The sequence below is a fragment of the Equus asinus genome, chromosome 13, assembly GCF_041296235.1.
Source record: "Equus asinus isolate D_3611 breed Donkey chromosome 13, EquAss-T2T_v2, whole genome shotgun sequence".
NCBI lineage: Eukaryota > Metazoa > Chordata > Mammalia > Perissodactyla > Equidae > Equus > Equus asinus.
This window is the reverse complement of record NC_091802.1, coordinates 44,827,087-44,848,463: the sequence shown is the minus strand read 5'-3', so window position 1 is coordinate 44,848,463 and position 21,377 is coordinate 44,827,087. Positions and strand designations below refer to the sequence as shown.

Sequence of the window (21,377 nt, the reverse complement as noted above, 5' to 3'; positions counted from 1 at the left end):
CAGCAATGTTTCCTTGAAACCCAGCAGATATTAGATAGTTTTTAAAGACTTTATCAATTTGGTGGGCAAAAAGGCATCCTGTAAATTTTTTATTGTTTTACTAATGTAGTTTAACCCTTGCTTTTGTATTTATTGGCCATTTATATATTTTATATAAATAAATCTTCTATAATCATTTGCTTGTATGTATTTTTGAATTGATTTATAAGTACAAATTATTTTTCCTAGCTTTTTATTTACCTTTTAATTTGCATGTTTTTTGAGTTATAGAAATTTTAAATTTATATAGTCAAATCCATCACTGTTTGTCAAATTCCTTCAAAAAATCCTGCTGGGATTTTAATTGGAATTAGATTGAAGCTATAAACCAATAGCCTCAGTAAAGATTTTTGGCTAATTTCCAGGCATTCACATGGTTGCTGCTGTGCACTGAGGTTAATGGCATACCTTCCTCACCTCCACCATCACCAGTATTCATTCAACATACATTTATTGAATGCTTACTGTGTGTTTGTGGGGATGCATTAGTGAGTAAAACAAATAAGAATTCCTGCTTTGTTGGGACTTACAGTGGCAGAGGACTAGAGGCAATAAGCAAACAAATACATAGTATGTCAAGATGTCTGTGGAAAACAGGGAAGGTGGTGGTGGCAGCAGCAGCTTTACTATTCTATGTTGGTCAAAGAAGACTTCTTTGATAAAGTGACCTTCAGGAGATAAGGGAACATTGCCCAAGGATATCTAGGAGAAGAAAGTGTTCCCAGACAAATCAGTTTAAGTCAGAGAATGAAAGATAAGAAATAGTCAGGAACCTTATAGGAACTTTGACTTTTACTCTGGGTTAGGTGGAAAAGTTCTGAGAAGAGTGACAGGCAGAAGGACCACTCAGGAAGCTGATGCCATTTCCAGGTGAGAGTTGATGGTTGCTTGGTTGAAGTGGTCAGAAGTAGTCTGAGATTAGAAGTATTTTGAAGGTAGAACCAAAAGAGTTTCTGGATGGATTAAAGATTGTGGGAGAAAGAGAGGAGTTGAAAATAAGTTATTTTAGCTTGAGGAACTGGAAGGAGACTATTTTGTTTGTTGTTGCTTTGTTGTGTGTTTTTTACAGAGGAGGGGAAGACTTTCAAAAACATCTTTTTTGAAAGGATATAAGAATTTTAGTTTTGGGACATTTACTTTAATATCTGGCCACATTTGTAGCCTCTGCTGTGAACTCTACTTCTGATAGTTTCCCTGTTTTGTTTTGTTTTTTTTTCTTTTCTCTTGAGGTTTTAAGATAGACAGTTATGTTGCCTAGGAGGAAAGGCCTTTGCAAAGGTTTTGGTGTTTGCAGGTAAAGCACTTGATGGACTCCTTTCACTGTCCACCTTCTTACCTTAAAATGCCTGTTTTCAGCTTTATAAGTTTCACTGAGGGCGGCCTCTGGCCAACTTGCTGATACTTGATGGGGCTCAGGTGTGCTGGTCTGAGGCGGGATCTATGTCACGTTGCCTTCCCATTATGACTAGCGTTGCTTTGTGGATAATTTGATGCAGTCTGTAGTCCTTTCCTTGCTAGAAACAGTCATGAATACCACTTCCCATCATTTTATCAGCTTCAGCCTCTTCTTGTTGCCAACTAAATATCCTTGGATATGAAACACAATTTTCTATCTACTTTTGTCTAGCTTTCATTTCATTATTTGAAATTTAATTAAGAAAAGAAATGAGCTCCATGTTTTTCAGGTTTGCTGAAGGGGTTGCCAGTAGATGCCTTCACCGTTTTTGGTGATTGAAGATTCCGTATATGATAAAGTGGTTGGGAATGGATGTGTCCCTACTTTTTTTTTTTTGTCTTCGTGCTTCTCAGTTTGGGTTATTGGAAATTTCTTTGGATATTCAGAGATTGACCAGAATTCTTAATTTCTAGCTCTGTGAAACTTTAAAATTCTGATTTCTATGAGTATTTAAAGGGAAGTCAGTGGAGTGCAAATTGGATTTCAATAACTACTGTCTTAAACTAGAAAAAGGATTTTTCTTAACCTTATGGTCATGTGGATACTCTTGTTCCCCCATCCTGTCATAGCATGTCTTCCTACTTTATTTACTCCTGTGTGTGTGTGTATTTATTTCTTTTTAATTGGACTTTTGGGCTTATGACAATATTTTTATTGGTTCATGTATGGCTTTATTTTAAAAATAATATATACCTGTGATGTTACTGCCCAACTCAACAGCTGCTGTTACCAAGAGCTTATTATGAGATCCACCCCCAATCTCTATCCTAAATTAACATTTTCTTGTTTTCTTCTTTTTTCAGTTGTATCACATACCTCTGTTTACCTAAAAAAGTTATAGGGAAACCAACAGATAGAATCTTTGTTGGAGGGGCAGAAATGCTAAGGCAATCACAAAACATGCACACACAGTTTTTAAAGCTTCCGTAGGGATCTTTAGATTACTTTGTTTATCTTTAAACTTTACAAAAGAGTATACTATAAATTGTCTTATGAGACTTGGATTTTCAACATTTTGTTACTAAAATTCATTTGTGTTATTTCATGTAGCTGTAGTTCATTCATTTTCACTGCTCCATTCAGCAAATAATTCTGTAATTTATCCATTCTCCTTTGGTGTGCATTTGAGTTTTCCCTCAGGTTTTTTTATTTCATAAATAATGTCCAGTGCTGTTACTCCGAACATTCTTGAACATGCCTCCTGGTACATGTGTGCTAAAGGTTTTGGGGGGGTGGTTATATACCCATGAATAGAATTGCTGGGTAGTAAAGTATGCAAATGTTCAACTTTACTGAATACTGTTTCTATTATTTATTGCTGCTTAACAAGCCACCTCAGACTGAAGGCATAAGATGGGGTTTGTTTTATTCTCACAGAGTCTGTGGGTCAGAATTCAGGATAAAGTTGGAATGGTTTGTCTCTGTTTCAGGATGTCTGGGGCCTCAGTTTGGGAAGATTCAAAGGCTGGGGACTGAAACAGCTGAGACTATAGAGTTACTTCCAAGATGGCTTCTTCATTCACACGTGTGGCACCTTGTTTAGAGCTTTGCTCAGCAGGGACCCTTGGCCAAGTGCGCCTACACTTGGCATCTTCAATATCATAGTCTCAAGTTGTCAGACCTCTTAGTGGCATCTCTGTTTGTCACACAAGAGTGGAAGCTACCTGTTCATTTATAACCTGGCCTGAGAAGTCACCTAGCATCACTTCCCCTGTAGTCTATTGACTCAAGTGGTCACAAGCCCCCTCAGATTCAAGGGGAAGAGACAGAGAATGCCACCTCTCCATGGGAGAAGTGTCAAAGAATTTGCAGCCATCTTTTAAAACTACCATAATACAATTTTTTTCAAAGTTAGATGTACCAGTTTACACTTTTCAAAAATGTAATTTTAAACCTTATTACAGCATTACTGTTGATTATTGAAATTATTTTGCCATTTAAAAAATATTTTCAGTGCTCTTTTAGAAGCTGTAGACCTATGGATTTTTTGTTCTGTGTATAAAGTAATTGCCAGGTACCAAGCTGTGAAAGAGAAAAATGATAGAATTTTACTCGCTGTTAGAAAAGTTTTTGAACTCTAAGGAGAATAGCAGAGAAGTTGTTGGAGGACTAATAATGAAAGGTTTTTAATGGTAAAATTGAGGTTGCATTGTACTTAGGGGTGAAGAGAGCCACTGTAGAGGCTGAACAGAAGAGTCCCAGGATGAAAATGAAATTGAGTTACTGCTCCTTCCTGATTTATTTTTAATGTTTTGTGCCTTAATAGAAAAGATTCTAATAGTTTAGTGGGTTACTTGACTTTAATATATATACATATATATATGTACATATAATATATATATACATATAAAATAGAGGAAGATGGGCATGGATGTTAGCTGCAGGGCCAGTCTTCCTCAGCAACAACAACAACAAAAAAGAGGATTGGCAGCAGATGTTAGCTCAGGACTAATCTTTCTCAAAAAAAAAAGTTGGGTCACAGCCTGAACTTTTCCCTTGCCATTCATCTGATTATGAAAGAACCTTAAGACTTTGGTGGCTTATTAGCCAAAACACCCGCAAAAGTTTTCAGTTACGGGTTTAAGTGCCTGATATTTTATTACTAACACTACTCCTACCACCTATTGCTACTTTTCTACGTCCAGGTCATAGTTTTTTTTCCTGCCTTTGCATTTTTACCTATGCTCTTAGTATTGCTTGACTTGCTTCTCCCACTCCTTACCCCAACTTCATTTCTATCCTTCCGTCTTTCAGAATTCAGCACAAGTACTTCTGTGATCCTTTCTTTGACTACAGTGTTCTTTGTGGGTAATTTTTCTAAATTTCATATATTTGACAATTAAATAATTATTTCACCATCCTTTCACAGAATCTTTCCTCAGTAAATTAAGCATCCTCCCCCTTTTTGACATAATTTCTGTGGAAGTTATTTGGGCACTAGTACTCTTTTAAATTTGTATATCCCAACTGTTAAGAACAAGAGCTCTGGGCCAGAGTGCCTAGGTCAAGTGCTGGCTCTGCTTCTTATCAGCAGTGTGACCTTGGACAAATTCCTCAACCTTTTTGTATTAATTTGCTTAAGTTCCTCATTGTAAAGTGGGGTAATAATAATAGTAGTACCTGTCTGACAGTGTGTTTGTATTTGGGGAAAGGTGAAGGCTTGCAGTTTCTTTTCCTCTTCAAAGTATTATTTTTAACCTAATATCAGCAAAGCATTGCCATATTATAATTCTAGATTAGATCTTGAATATTATATCTGTTGATAGGAACTTGAAGTAAGATTGAAATTTTAAAAAAATTGTCATTATTAATCCTTCTAAACTGAATGGGAGTGGTTTCAAATAGCTTTTTTTTTTTTTAGTTCATAATAGTTTACATCTTTGTGAAATTTCAGTTGTATATTATTTCTTAGACGTCTGTTGCCATATAAGTGCTCCCCTTCACCCCCTGTGTCCCCCCTTCCCCTGGTAACCACTGAATTGTTTTCTTGTCCATGTGTTTGTTAATGTTCCACATGTGAGTGAAATCATATGGTGTTTGTCTTTCTCAGTCACTTTGGCTGCTATATTAATGCTGGGTAGTCTGAATGCAGCCAAGGATGAGAACCAGACCGTTTAGGAGGCTACTGCAATAATCTAGGTGGTTTTGACCAAAGCAATAACATTGAGGTGGCAAGAAGTGGTTAAATATTAGATGTATTTTGAAGATAGTGCCAGTAAGATTTGCTGATAGACTGAATGTGAGGGGTGTGTGTGTTGTATTGTGGTGTGTTTGGGGAAGGGGGCGACAAGGGGTTTGAAGTTAAGGATAACGCAAGTTTTTGTCCTGATCGGATCCATCCAGTTGAAGCAGGTTTGGTATAGTATAAGGGATGGGGAAGGAGTACCAGTTTTTAACATAGTAAGTTTGAAATGCTTTTTAGACGTTTAAGTGGAGATGTTGAATAGGCAGAGGAATCTGGAATTCTGGGGAGCAGTCTCTGCTAGAGATAAGAATTTGAGAGTCAGAAACGTAAATGATACTTAAAGCTATGAGATTGGATAAGAGCACCTAGGAAGTGAGTGTAGAAAAAAACATTTGGAGATGTGGGCAGTTGGAGTCTTAGAAGGAATTCAAAAAGGCAAGAGAAAAACCAGGTTAATATGATGTCTTGAAAGACAAGTGAAGAAAGTATTTTGAGGAGGAGAGTGATCACCTGTGTTAAATACCGCTGGTAGGTCACCGATGATAAGGACTGAGAATTGGGTGTTGGATAGCACAGTGGAGTTTATTGGTGACCTTGACTAGCAGTTTCAGTGCAGTAGTAGGGGTGGGAACTGGGATTTAGGAGATAATGGGGGAGAGAAATTAGATATAATGAGTATTTGTTGTAAAAAGGAAAGAGGAAAAGGAGTAATAACATTTCTCTTGGCCTCTTATTGTTAGCTGAACTCCCGATTCATTGCCTTTGCTCTTGCTGCAGGGCTCACCTGGTATGGTGGGTGGGAGAGTCAGGAGCCTGACTGGGCTGCTTTTTTTTTTTTTTGGCTAGTTTGGAAGTCAGAAAGCACCAGGTTACCTTCTGTTGAGTGTGATTTTTAGATGCCGTGTGACTATGTTGTTCTTCTAGTCCTGAGGTCCCTAACCAGTCCATCTTCCTCTTTCCGCCTTTCAGTTTTTCTTTGCCTGCCTCTTGTTTTATTTCCAGGGTTTATAGTTGTGTTTAGCAGGGATGAGCTGGGAGCGAGGAGTCTACATCATCTTGCCTGGACCAGAAGTTGTATTTATTTTTAAGAACTGATAAATTAAAAGATTGATTTTTGATTCAGCTTCCTTTTCTTGTAGATGTATCCTTTGTTCCTCACCCTCAGTGGCTCTGAGTCATATTTCTGAAGATAAGATCTCGCACACTTCTTACAGAAGAACCATCTGAGAGACTTCTTATTCATGCAGATCCCTAGGACTCACTTAAACTCTTGGATATTTCTTGTACACACTGAAGTTGGAACATCACTCCTGGAGGTTGAACATTGATAAGCACTTTTGTTCTTTCATCTTTGAATTAGCTGGCTCAGTGATGGTAGCTAGCTAAGTGGCAGCACTAGGATTTGGCACTTAGTGTTCACTGATTCCGCAACCATACTCTTTCGAACAAGCTGTATTTTATCTATTTTTAAAATGAGGAAAAAAATATTTCTCTATAGGAATTGTTATTATACAGTTAATCTACTGGGCTAAATACAAAGATTTCTTTGATGGTTCTAGAGATGGCAAGAAACAAGTTCTCCCCATGGAATAAAAAGTGCTGGCATCTCCCTTCCCTCCTTCCCCTTCCTCCACCCTCCTCCCTGTCAGTGCACTGTACTGTTCTACTCCACTCTCCTTTAAGGAGCCCAGGACTAGGGACTTGGGGAATGGTGAAGAGAAGTGGATAGTTTTTTTTCTTTCAGTCTTAGTTGTGATGTTTGTGAGAAGCTTCTAAGTCCCCTGCTGCTTACAAGAGTTTCTTTAAGTTGTAAGATGTGATCCTTGTCAGCCTCTTGCTTAAGTGAGAGATCTGGATCAAATAATAGCTGCTCTTATACTTAGGGCTTGTGAGTGAATGGGATTATCTAACTATTAAAGATTTTCAAAGGAGCAATTAGTACACATACAGAATTTGAATATTCTGACCTCAGTCTGATTTTTGAAAGGTTCTAAAATGGAATCCACTCTAGAAAGATGGACTCTAGGCAGAGAAGTAGACAGGAAATTGATTGGTTCACCCTTGAGGGGCCACTCTGGAGTAGCTATTCTTTGAATAACTGAGAGCCTTTCAGTATTACTTTGTCATTTTGCTTTATTCTTGAAACATAACAGAGTTCTGTTCTCTAAAAAAAACAAAGTAACTAGGCCAGTGTTTTTTGGTAAATCTTCATGCTCAGATTCCATGTCCAGTGCTATAGCCAGCCAAGAAGAACTGTAAGCCACTTCCATCCTTTCTTGTTGTGCTGTATTTTTCTCCATTAGAACACTTCTTTGTGTCTAAGGCATTCTGGGTCTTTCAGGCTTCACTTAGATGTTTGAAGATTAAGTAGGATAAGCCATTGGCTAAATAAGTCTCATTTTTCAATATTTCCCAAGAATTCCTTATTTGTAAACTACATGCATGCAGATATCATTGAAAATTGATTTACACTTGAAACACATGGTAGTGCCCATAAGAAGGCATGGATAATCTAGTTGAAGATCAATCATGTGTGTGGTATGACTTGGGAATACAGAACACATACATAACAAGATAAGAGGATCACACTAAGTGTGAAGAATACAAAGTAATGAATCGTCAGATACAGTTCACCAAGAAAGACTTTCCCAGAGAGAGGTGAGTTTTAGGAATATAAGATACTCCTGGACCGTTCAGGTTGGAGACTTGAATGGGGTATGACAGATTGGTGTATTGTGCTTGGCAGATTATATATTATGTATATGTTATCATGTTTAATAAGAGTCTAGGGCAGGGGCCGGCCCGGTGGCGCCAGCAGTTAAGTGAGCGTGTTCTGCTTTGGCAGCCCAGGGTTCGCTGGTTCGGATCCCAGGTGCAGACATGGCACTGCGTGGCAAGCCATGCTGTGGTAGGCATCCCACATATAGAATAGAGGAAGATGGGCACAGATGTTAGCTCAGGGCCAGTCTTCCTTAGAGAAAAGAGAAGGATTGGCAGATGTTAGCTCTGGGCTAATCTTCCTCAGGGGAAAAAAAAAGTCTAGGGCAAGCCCCAGTGGCCTAGTGGTAAGTTCGGTGCATTCCACTTGGGTGGCCTGGGTTCAGTTCCCGGGTGCGGATCTACACCACTTGTCTGTCAGTGACCATGCTGTGGTGGCGACTCACATACCAAAAAAGAGGAAGATTGGCAGCAGATGTTAGCTCAAGGCGAATCTTCCTCAGCGAAAAGAAATAAAAATTATAAGTCGGACATGTGGGCGTTGAGGGGAGTTTGAAGTACCTTAAATAGTTCTTTAAAAATTGGGTGTGTTTTAGTACCCATGAACATGTGGAAACTGAGTATACAAAAGTACAAATAATTTATCAGCTGATCTTCAGAATAGTAAGTAACAAACTAAAGGTAGTAGAAGTGTCAATTTATAAAGTTCAAAAGTGTGGACTTCGTAACAAGGATTTACTCAGTATGATCCACAATGTGGGAGATTCTAAAGGACAGATAGCTCTGTTTCTTCCACAAATAAGTTGCAAGGAAAAAAAGGAATTCTGTTGCGAATTTCAGATATATTAACCAAATGCAATATGTAGATGTTTTTTGACTTGGACTTGAACAAACCAGTTGAGACGGTCCAGGAAATTTGACCAATAACTGGATATTTGACAGTAAGGAATTACTGTTTTTTAAGTTATGAAAGAATACGTATGTATATTTTAAGTGATTTATCTTTTAGAGATACATATGGAAATATATACACATGTAATCATCTCATGGCAGGGAGTGGCTTCAAAATTAATCCGTGAGGATGGGAGGTTAATATTATAATTGAGGAAGGATTGGCCAAGAGTTGATAGTTGTTGAGGTTAGTTGATGGTTACGTGTGAGTTCATTATCTTTTAGCTTGTGTTTGAAAATTTTCGTTTAAAAAGAGTCTAAAGTAAATGAACATGGGCCAAGATAAGGACTGCTTATATTGTTTCATAAAATTAACATGGATTACAGAGTTCTATGTAATCTGGCCTCCCCTACCTATGTCCAGTGTCACCTCCACGATTTCTTCCCTTTGTTCACTTTCTGAGCTCCAGCTATATAACCTATATATGTGTCATTTCTTCTTCCTAAGACACACCACAGTCCCGAGTATCTTCTCTCTTCGTCTCACATCCCCTACCCCGCGACCCCTCAAGTTTGCCTATCCGACTCCTAACTTATCTTTGGAGCTTCAGTTAAATGTGTATGCTACAGAGACATCTTACAGATCCCCCAATGTAAATCTGAAGTCATAGTTATGATCTCTTAGCTTACATTTTGGGTGATTGTTTGTTTATTAACATTTGTCTTCTCCGTTAAATTCTAAGCTTAATGAGCCACAGTTCTTGTTTGATGTTATTATATCTCAGCACCTAGTATAATTCCTGGTAAATAGTAGGTGCTTAAATAATTTGTTAAACGGAGCGGGGACAGGAGGAAGAGTTCATGGTGGGTTGAAAGCTTGGTTGAAATAATCTGCCAAAATACACAAATCTCATTTCAATTTCAGAGGTAATCTGGTTTAAGCAGTAAGACACAGGGTTAAATGTTCAACCCCCAGTCTTTATCAGGATGAATTTGCAGTTTAGAATTGGCTCTGGTACATTTGTTTCCTCTTACTACAAACCTCTCTAGAAAGCTGATGTAACCCACTTAGAGTGACAGATGCAAACTGTCTCTTAAGCTATTATCATCTAAGTTTTACTTTACAGCTAAAATGTGGGATATTTGATGCTAGACAGTTTGGTTCTTTTTTTCCTCCTGTACTTTATGTCTTTCATTTCTTTAAATTTGGGCAGAGAGTAATGTCACTGAAGTTGTGGCTGAATACAGTGTCTGTTCTAAGGAAATGCTTGTGTTTTTCTGTTTAGAGTGGAACTTCCTTTAGATGACTGTGAAGACTGACCCTCAAGAAATTCAGTTTTGTTGCTAACTGAAAACACCTATTGCTTGCATTTGTTTGCCTCTTTGAGATTTCTTTTCATCTCTTTATTTCTCCTCTTTTCCCTTCCTCTTTGGCATCTTTTATAAGGAATTGAAATCCAAGGTTACATTTATTAAATAGGTGTTCTTTTCTAATACACATGTTGTACTTTGCAGTTAGTATTACATCATTTTATGACTGCGACAGTTCTGCGAGGCAGATGTTGCTGTTATTTCCAGGGTCAATTTACACGTCTCGGATCATATAAAGTAAATAAAAGTGAGATCTTGGCTTGAACCTCTCTCTTCCTGCTCTTTCCTCTACTCGTTTCATGCTCCTTTTGAGCTCGGTAGTGAATACTTGTATGTACATTTGGGGTTTTTTAATGTGACTGTCAGTAATGTCAAGATTTTCTATTCCTGTTCCGTAGGGCCCCTAACTCTTACCCTGGATACTGTGAATCTAGGAACTGTATGCTCTGGATGTTCGGAGATGATCTCAATTTTACTTACTCTAATTCTCTTGATTTTATAAGTCATCTAAAGAATTTGGAGATTACAGAATTTAGGTGTCTCAGACTTTCTTGTGTGCTTGGAAGTAGCACACAGCTCTGTTGGATAATTTATCTGCCAGTTTTTGGCTGAAACATAGTACTGTGTAACTTGCTGTGACAATTGTACTTTTAATTTGTTAATAGAATCTTTGTTTGCTTAATAAGGGAAGAACTGGAGATAGGATGGAAATCAAAATCAAAGAAGGTCTTTCCAGCATATTCGTTGTTACTTTCATGAGATTTCAAAAAATTTCTAGATCAGGGAAAAGTATAATCTGCCAGCACTGTTCTACTTGACTGACAGATTTTTCCGTCTTGGAATAGAACCAGATGACTTGACTTAAAGGCAGAGCTAGGTCAGCTGTTTCACGTGGTTCAATGCTTTAGCTTTTAGCACTACTTTTAGACAAGTCATCTTTTGCTGTAGTTTACCTTTGAGAAAAAGGAAGAAACTACCACTGCTGTCTCTTGCTCTGCTGTCTGTGGCAGTGCTGTAGGCATTGAAGTCAAATGCCCAGAGTTGAAGTATTAGTAATCTCTTCTGTTGAACTTACTGACAGTAAGTTGGCAGTAAGGAGTCTAGTAAATCCTTATGTTTCTCTGTGTTAGCAGAAATTACATTCCTTAGTCTAAGGTTTTATTTTAGCAAAATTAGTGGTGATCACCTCTTGAATTAAGTGATTCAGATCGTTATCTCTGTGGTGCAATAGAAAAGCTTTTATCAGTGACACATTTGGGGATTCAATGTATAATTTCTAATTTGTAGTAAAAACAGAAGGAGCTTGGACCCTACATTTCATAGAAGTTAAATCTCCTTACATAAAAGTGCCTGGGTTGATCTGTTTGTCCTCTTCTAATGAAACGTTTCCATTAACATTACCATTCAAGATGATTTTAAAGAATAAAAAACAAAAGTTAGTCTTCCCCCCCCCCACATTGCCCAACTTGTAAACTGAACCATGAATTTTCCAGTACTTTCCACTGTATAGTTTCTAAGTGTTTATAAATATAGGAGCTCTTTTAGAGGAAATGATTTTTTTGTTCAAGTAAATACAACAAATATTCTGTATTCTGGGATCCCATAGAACATCCTACGTTATGGATATGTGGTAATATTCTACTAACCTTGTAAAAAGAACTACCAAAGCATAAGTTTAGATAGCTAAAAAAGAAATTTATTTATCCAGCATATGCTGTTCTATACAAATAAATATTGATAGATAGCTGGCAACATTAAAATTTAGTATTCATGTAGTGTTACAAAAGCAAATGTTGGTGCTATATTTTCCTGCATTTGAGTAAGCAAAAAAGCAATTCGTAGTGTAAAATTTTAATGGGTTTTTATACAGTGAACACAGACAAAAAAGATTTACCAATAAAACATTTATAAAAGCCAGGAGCAAAATAAGAGTTAAAATCAATTCCCACTCAGGCAGTAGCCCAGTACGTGTAGACAAATACTTTGGTACCAAATGGGATAAAGTATACAGTAGAATATGTCACAAGGCATTCTAGTATCCTGCACAGACACACAGTTAAAGCAGTTATTTCCCTAGTTAGGACAAAGTAAGCAACAGGATGAGTTGAAAGATTCATCAGTGTTGGAATCCACATCTTTTCCTTCATAATTGATAATGATCACATCAGAAACCAGTTGATCATTATATAAGTATCATTCTGCAACCTTAGTTACATGTTCTTTTGAAGTCTATATTTAAACTTGTCTCTAATAATAAATCAGTGTCTCTTGTTTTTGAGCTGTAAATTATCACAGTAATAAATTTACCTTTTGAATGTTAGGGGGGAATCCCACCTCTACCTCAGGTAAACTGAGTTTCTGTGGCATGTTGTTTTTGTTAAGGAAAAAAATGTATAAGATGTGAAGCTCTTACTGTGGCAGTAATGTTTTGTGGTGTTCTCCTCTGCCACTGGGATGGTAACATCTTCATAGCTCAACACAGACTTGTTAACTGTACACCTCTCACCTTTGCTAACAGTTCAGCTTTATGCCCATATTGCTGGTTTTTTGAACATCCCGCTTGGGGTGGAGTTTTCCATTTTTCATTAAATTACAACATTGTGACAACTGTCTATTGAAAATCACTTGCAGTTCTAAACTGTCATGAAAAATATATTTGTAGAATGAAACCTGCTCATAAACTGGGGATTGCTAGTATTCCCTTAATGCTGCCTCTGTTTAGTTAATTAGCCAGTCTCCAAAAAATGTTATCAAGAGGCTCAGTTTTATATTTGTATTTAGAAGAATATCTGTATAGTAGGCCTGTTAGTTTTGACCTTAGAAAACTTGAAAGGAAGGGGCCATTCCTTAATATCAAAGAAAAAAGTATTTATTCATCAAAGTTCTTGTGAAGTGAAATATTTTAAGTAATTTTCTTTTCCTTTTGTATTCTCAGACTAACAGACTATCTGTATAACAAATTTTCTTTTTTTTTCTTTTTTTCATTGATGCCAAACAAGAAAGAAAATTCTTTTGGTGAAGATGTGTCTAAATTCAGAGATAACAAATAGATTTCCTCTTTCCTGCCAATTTAGAGTGCATGGTGTCCTGGAACGCTGTCATGAGAAGGCTTATAAGCTAAGTTCAGGAACGTTGGGAGAGACTGCCAGGATTCTTTGTCCACCAAGGGTGACTAAGGAGGAAGTACTGTAAATTTGCCAAGAAATCATCTGTCCCTTGCTTTGGTTTTCAACATTAGGATTTTATTTTGGCTAGCCATTCTCAGTTGCTAAAACAAATTTGTGAATAAACTGTCATTAAATGGATGTTATGTTAATTTTATTAATCACTTCTTGGCTTCCACTTGCTCTCTTTTACAATATTTGACTCCCCTTCTACTTTATTTCCTTGAAGACTTAGGATTTGAAAAGAAGCAGAGGCTCTCTTTGGTTCCTTACACATAAGAGAGACAGGAAGAAATAAGGTTTGAGGGGAGTTTAATTAGGAAAAGTAGTATATGATTTACATTAAGAGCAGTATCTAAGGAGGTTATTGGAGTAGCCCAATGGTGGTAGACGAGGACTTGATGCTGTAGGAGCTTCAGAAATGAACCTGTAAAACCAAGAGATTTCGCAGAATAGGAAAGTGGTGATCCTTGGAGAGCAGTGAAAGTTGGAAATAGGTTATGAGGGTTAACCAGCTTTGCCTCTTTTGGAAAAGAGGAGGACATTTTATAGTTCAGAAATAATCCAGAGGTTGTACTTGACCTCTTGAGATTCTTTCCTGAATTTGGGCTGTAACTAGACCTGCAGCCAACGTTGAACCAGATAATTATACTTAAAAAAAGAAAATATCTTTGTATCTTGTACTGATTCCGTCAAGATTAGGGAACTACAAAATGCCTTGCTTCTCACAGTGGTTGACTTGAATGGCTTATATTTGGGCCATATAAAGGTTAGTAAAATACCATTGCTACTCTTAGTCTTAATTATTATGGTATGGTTAAGTATTAACTCATTTCTAACCCTACTGTGATCAGATTTGTTCTCTTTTACTATTGATGTTATGTTGTATTTCACCCTATCAGTGGACTAGGTTTTATGAAGTTCACTTACAGTCACTTAAAATTTTTAGTAGTGAGTATATATATCCTGATTGGGGGTGGGGCTAAGGGCATGTGATGGCTTTTTGTTTCTTGAAAAAGAATTTTTTGGAAGATTATAATTATAGAATATATTAGATGCCATGTACCCCCTCTATTTGGGAATGTTAAATTGTTGCTATATTTCTATCAGACTTTTTGTTTTTAAAGAGAAGTCAGACATTACATTACAGGTAGAGCTAAAATTCAACTTCTCCATTCTCCTTCTAGAGATAATGGGGACCCTGATAACTGAATTTGTTGTGTATCACTCAGTTCTATGCATATTTTTCTGCATTTACTATTTGTGTAATGGTAACAATCTTTATTATTGTATGTTTATTCCTTTTAAATTTTCATAGTTTTTCCATTCCACATTGTTGAGATTTAGTCATGTTAATATATACAGTAATAATTAAATTGATAAACAGTATTTCTTTAAATTCTTTTATTACTTGTATGTATCTATAATAGTACTTATTTTTGTTTAGTATATTTTTAGTTATGGCAATGAACCTGTTTCTTTTTTTTATTGAGGTGTAATTGACATGTATGGTATTATTAGTTTCAGATGTACAACATAGTGATTTGACATTTGTATTCATTGTGAAATGGTCCAACCTATTTCTCTATGCAGAAGAGCAGGTTATGTTCTCGGAAATAGAATTGCATGATGGTTGGATATGCATGTCTTCCACCTAGCCAAATATTTCCAACTTACGCTTCAAAAAGTGATGGTGCCAGTTTTTATTCTTACTGGCAATGTATCTTTTGTTGTATGTTAAAAATTAGCTAAATTTATTTCTTCTTATTCAAGAAATCCTTCTCTGCTGTGACGTCCAAAAGGTACTCTTCTTTGTTAGTTTGGCTTTTCAGATTTAGGAATTCTAAAATTATATCTAGGAAGGGAACTAATTTTACTTTTTCTCTGTAAAGAGCTGTCCGTTTCAATACCATTTATTGAATAGTTCAATCTTTCCCCGCTGATATGAATGCCATCTCTTTTATACATCCAGTTCTAAGTTTGGGGGCTCTCTATTCTGGCTCAGTGGTCTTTTTGTCTTTCTAGACTGCCTTAATTATTATAGCTTTACGGTAAGTCTGTAATGTGAGTTTCCATCATGCTTTCTTCAGAATTTCTCTACTGTTGGTCCTTTTTAGCCTTGTAAATTTTTGGATCTGTTTGTCAGCTTCCATTAAAAACTCTGTAGGGAAATTTGATTGGAGCTTATTTGAATTTATAGAGAGATATATATATGAAAATTGCCATCTTAAAAAAAATGTATCTCGCGGCCAGCCTAGTGGCGTACTTGTTAAGTTCGCATGCTCCACTTCGGTGGGTTGGGGTTTGTGGATTTGGATCCTAGGCACAATCCTACACACTGCTCATCAAGCCATGCTGTGGTGGCATCCCACATGCAAAATAGAGGAAAATTGGCAGAGATGTTAGCTCAGGGCTAATCTTCCTCACCAAAAAACATATGTATCTCACCATTTATGTAGGTCTTTTATGTTTTTCAGGTTTTATTTTCTCTGTAAAGATCTTTTGTGTATAACATTAGCATTTGTTGGTGGTGTGATTAGTGCTTTAAAAAAAAACGAATATTTTCTGCTTGTTAGCACATGCCAACACTATTAGTTTTTATATGTTGATCTTGGCAACTTTACTGAATTCTCGATTAGCTTTAATAATTTGTGGCGTCTTTTGGATTTTCTATGTAGATAATCTTTATTCTTTATATATGTCTTATATTAAAGTATAGAATATTTCTGTCCCCTGAAAAATTAAAGCAATTTCAGACAAATTGTGTGCCACAGGATCAGGATACTAGAAGGCAATTTCACCTAGTTAATTTTGGAAGTATCTGTATGTGAAGAGTTTTACCCATGTATGTCCTGTGATGGACAGATGTGTATATATAAAATCTTGGATTTTTCTTGGCACTAGAGTTGATCAGTATAAGGGGCTTTAGGTGTTAAAACCTTCCCACCCCCATCTGGTATAAATGCTGCTGCTACTCTTGGATTTCACTCAGTTTATTTCCTTTTAGGAGGCGCAGGTCAGAATGGAGATGGGCTGCAGACCGAGCAGCTATTGTCAGCCGCTGGAACTGGCTTCAGGCTCATGTTTCTGACTTGGAATATCGAATTCGGCAGCAAACAGACATTTACAAACAGATACGTGCTAATAAGGTAAGGGATAAGTGTCTGGTCTTTTTCAGCCTAGCTAAAAACTACCATTATCCTTTTTTTCCCATCCCTCAATTAATCTTACCTATATCAAAGAGAATGGTTTAATATGATCTGATAGAGTGGTTTAATTTGTTTAAGAGCCTGATGTTGCTTAGTATAGTGCAGACAACACTGTTAGAATATGTTAAATTGAACATGTGTTTAAAACGAAACAGTTTGTATATCTGGACTAACAGGAAACATAGGAAAAAGAGACTATATAATGTAAGCCATTGACTGCAACTGTTATTTGTTGTATTTATGGAAAAGTGGTGATGACTGAGGATTTTCATCTTGCTTTTTTTACTTAGATGCGTTTCTGTTTTACCGCTAAGCTTCCATTGCTTTCTTGATGAAAAAATAGCGTTTTTCCTGAAAGGTGGTTAGGGAAAATTAGACATTGGCAAGTAGGATTTTTATTTTCCTGTGTCCTCCTATCTGCAGAGGACTTATTCTTACCATACAGATTTTATCTTTGACAGTAACACTGTGTGTAGTTTTCTTTTCTTAAAAATCAACTTTAAAAGATGTCCTCTGTTCACTTTGGGTTTGATTGAAGGATAAACGTGCGTGTAAAAGATGTGCCTGTAATAGTGCCTATGTAGCAGGCACTGTTCTCCTTAGTAGGGTCACAGTGGTAAATAAAAACCCTAATTTCATGGAGCTTATATTCTTGCAAGGTATTTTTTGTTATTAGCTCGATGCAGTTGAGCTGCCTGACTGGACACTTGGGTCTAGATAAAGAATCTACTCCTCCTAAAAATAAGTGTCACGACACTTTTGTCCTGCCTTAGTGCTGGTCAAAGTCAAGAAAATTGCTATACTGTGAGGTTTATGCATTAAATTAATTAGTAGGCCAAAAGTTAAAGGATGACCAACTGAGAAGGTGAACAAAATTATAAGAGTTTGAAGTAAAAGTTCGACAGCCTCCTGTATATATCATTTAAGCTTTTATTCCAAAAATTCCACTGGAGCTTCTTCCAGTTTCTTTTCAAAGTGGGTTTATATATAAATCTCTAAAAGTTCAGTAGAGTGTGTTATAATTGAGGGCAAAGTCCAGAGGATTTACCTGTTTTTCCTTTTTTTTAAAATAATTTGTTAAATTATCCCTATCCTAAGGGAACAAATTAAATTATGACTAACTTCTTTAAAAATTAGCTGGGGCAAATAAGGAATGAAAACTAAAATCATTCACCAAGGGTGGTGAATATTTAGCCTTCCTTATCTCTTCTTCACACAGGAAGTTGAGATTTCTAGAACATGAGCTGGAATGGTGATAAGAATAGCTAGGAGATGATTGGATATGCCTATCCTGAGGAGAGAGATGCAGTCTTCTCTGTCAGGGACACCTCTTCAGTGTCTGTTTCTAGGTTATTATGGCCAGTAGTAGTTTTTATAGCCAATAGTTAAGTGGAAATTTCCATATTTGAGAGCTAAGTCTGTTAGTAACAACTGAGATTAGTACAATGGTAGTCATTTTTGTTGCTTTCTCTCTTTTATATACATTCATAAATATTTGTGTGTTTATGTATATAAGTTATGTTATATTAGTTCTCCACTATAAAATTATTACGTTTCATCAACCCAAAGATGCTCTTGCTTGTAAGATGCACTATTGTTTTGTGTACCACTAAGAAATTATTTCAGTTAAGCTAAGACATACCATCAATTAAGATGCATCTTGATATAAAAGATGCTGAGATGTGAAAAAACATGTCTTAGAATTGATAAAATACTGTATATCAGTTCTTGGAAACTTGGAAAATACTGGAAGTATGAAAGAGGGGGGGAAAAACCACCATGAGATTATCTCTGTACCTTTCTCTCAGTTTTGCTGTGAACCTAAAACTGCTCTTTAAAAAAAAGAGACTGTCTTTAAAAACAAAACAAAACCCAAACTCAAAATTAACTCATGTGAACATTTGGACATATTTTCTTCCACTGTTTTTTTTCTATGCATGTAAATAATTTCTTTAAACATTGTCATGTTACATGTGGACCCTAAACGTTTTCTGGGAAAATATTTTTATTGGCTACATTATATTACCTTTCCTGGTTGACTATTTTAATTATGCTCTTTATTAAAATTATATTATAAAGCATGCCATAATGAACATAGTCATCTAAGTCACAACATGGTTACTTCTATGTTCTTGATGCATACTCCAGAGAAGTATTTTGTCAGTATGCCTCAGTTTACAGTCTCACTAGTGCGAGAAGATATTCTTTGTCCACCTTTGGTTCCTCTTTATTCTTTAGCTCATAACTCTGCAAGTGATGACAGCAGTTTTAGGGAACTTTCAGAAGTCTTAGATATTTCTAAATACCTGGAAAGTAGTTATTCTGGAATTTTGTGTATATGTTGATTATCCAAGGGTTTTATCATTCAGGGCATGTAACATATTAAAGAAACATCAGACTTGGACTAGATAATCTTTGGTTCTAGTCCTAGCTTTGCTACCATATAGCTGTGTAACCTTGGGAAGAAAAGTCACTGAACATTTCTGAGCTTCAGTCTTGTCGACTGTAAAGTAAGGCATTCTAGATATAATATGTTTTCTTTGTCTGAAGTCTGAATGCAGTGTTTGTTACAAAATTCTGACAGGAAGAGTAAAAGTAGAATGATAATCCCAATAAGTAATATATCAAGAAAATTCACAACTTTATTAAATATTTATAGGATGTCTTTTTAAAATAAACGTGTTAGTTTCTTGGTGCTACCATAACAAAGAGCACAAATTGGGTGGTAAAACTTAAACAACAGAAATTTATTTTCTCACAGTTCTAGAGGCTAGAAATCTGAAATCTAGCTGTAGAGAGGGCCATGCTCCCTCTGAAGATTCTAGAAAAGAATCCTTCCTTGCCTTTACCTAAGCTTCTGGTGGTTCTGGCAATCCTTGGTGTTCCTTGGTTTATAGCTACATCACTCCAGTTTCTGCCTCCATCTTCACATGGCCATCTTCTCTATCATTGTGTCTATGTCCAGATTTCCTTCTTATAAGCACACAGGTCATACTGGAATTTAGAACCCACACTAAAGGCCTCATCTTAACTTAATTACATCTGCAAAGCTTCTGTTTTCAAATAAGGTCACATTCATAAGTTCTGCATGATAGAAATATTGGAGGGACATTATGTAACCCCGTATAACAAATGAGCAATGGAATTTTCACCCAAAGATACATTAACATAGATTCTGGATGGAAAAGGAGATGAATGGGAATAGGAGAACCCTAAAATAACTTTGTCTTCAAAATTGATATAAAGCAGTTGAAGTTCCCATCTTCATAGAGTCATAAGACGTTGTGGACAGCTGTGTCTTGTCTCAGTAGCCCAGGATGGTTCCTGTGGAACTAGTCTACAGTGAGGTTACTAATTTACGGGTAGGGAAGGTTGATCTACTCAGAATGAAATAGGGAAGTGAGTATGTGAAATTGCATCATAATTCTGTATTACAAATTAAGAGGTGATGTTTTCTTTATCTTGTGCTTTGACCATATATTATCTGAAATTGGTAAAGGGGAAGCAATTAACCCAAATATACAACTTAGTTTTTTTCTTTTCTTTTTGCTTGCCCTGTATTGTAATCAGGCTTACTTAGCACAGTTCCTTCTACTATCTCTTCCTTTTTTAGTTTTGGTTCTTACTGTTTTTTTCTTCCTTCTTTTGACTTATGTAGGACAGCTTTGTGTTTCCACAGAGGAATAATTTACAAAGATATATTATGACTGCATGCAACTGTGACCCATCCCAATTCTTTTGGTCTTTATGTAGGAGTTCTCTAGGCTTGGGCAGCCTGGGTATGATCCTGATTCTGACTCAGGAGTGGTGGTGAAGGATGGGGAGAGTCACCCGGCCTTTTTATCTTGGCCTCTGCCACTTGCTGTCTATTTTTCAGTGCAACAGCCCTGAGGTTATGTCCCCAACAAGGCTGATGCCACAGCCATGCAGCAGTGACCCGTCAGTGTAAATCCAGAATGCTAGGGAAACCTAGCTTGGGTTTGACATGACAGATGTGGAGTGGAACTTTAGGAAGTTTTGTTTGCTAATAATAATCTTTCCTTTCATGACTATTAACTTTATTGAGTACATTTTAGGGAATTTTAAGTAACCGTGTAGATTTCTGTGAAGTCTCACTTCCATCAGCCTCTTCACTTAGGCTCTACCTGTTTTCTGCTCTCACGGTAATTTTCTCTGAACTTCTGTGACAGCACTGTCATTATACTATTTTGTGTACCTATCTGTCCAAGGTAGATGAAGATAAGCTCCGTATGAGTGGAATGTATTTTGCAGGCATACCTCAAAGATATTGCAGGTTTGGTTCCATACTGCCACAATAAAGCGGATATTGCGGTAAAAGCAAGTCACATGAATTTTTTGGTTTCCCAGTGCATATAAAAGTTATTTCTGCTCTAGACTGTAGTCTGTTAAGTGTACAGTAGCATTATGTCTAAAAAAACAATGTACATACCTTAATTTAAAAATGCTTTATTGCTGAAAAATGCAAACTATATTCTGAACCTTCAGGAAGTTGTAATCTTTTTGCTGGTGGAGGGTCTTGTTAGAAAAGAAATGCAATATCTGCGAAGCACAATAAAGTGAAGTGTAATAAAATGAGATATGCCTGTATTTATTTTCTTATTGTTAGGGTTTCATAGCACATGATAGACACTCAATAAATGTCACCTGAGTGAATGAACTTTAGCTATTTTGATGCTTTTTATTTGCTGATCCTCCTTTTAGTTGCTTTCATCCTTTTTGATATGAGATACAGTATAAATGATCTATTGGTTGGTATTATACACTGTAGTGAACTTAATTTTTGGTGGGGAAACAATGCATAGATGAACGTTAGCTGCGTCAGC

At 36.5% G+C, this 21,377-nt stretch overlaps 1 protein-coding gene across 3 annotated transcripts in view; it reads left to right on the top strand.

Moving 5' to 3' along the window:
* The window catches only part of KANSL1 (KAT8 regulatory NSL complex subunit 1), a 173,592-nt gene that overhangs the window by 98,095 nt on the left and 54,120 nt on the right, over positions 1–21,377 (top strand). For all 3 annotated transcript variants that reach the window (XM_044745090.2, XM_014849432.3, XM_014849430.3), the window contains one exon: positions 16,332–16,473. In XM_044745090.2, coding sequence (XP_044601025.2) covers positions 16,332–16,473 — 142 coding nt within the window. The remainder of the gene's footprint in view (positions 1–16,331; positions 16,474–21,377) is intronic.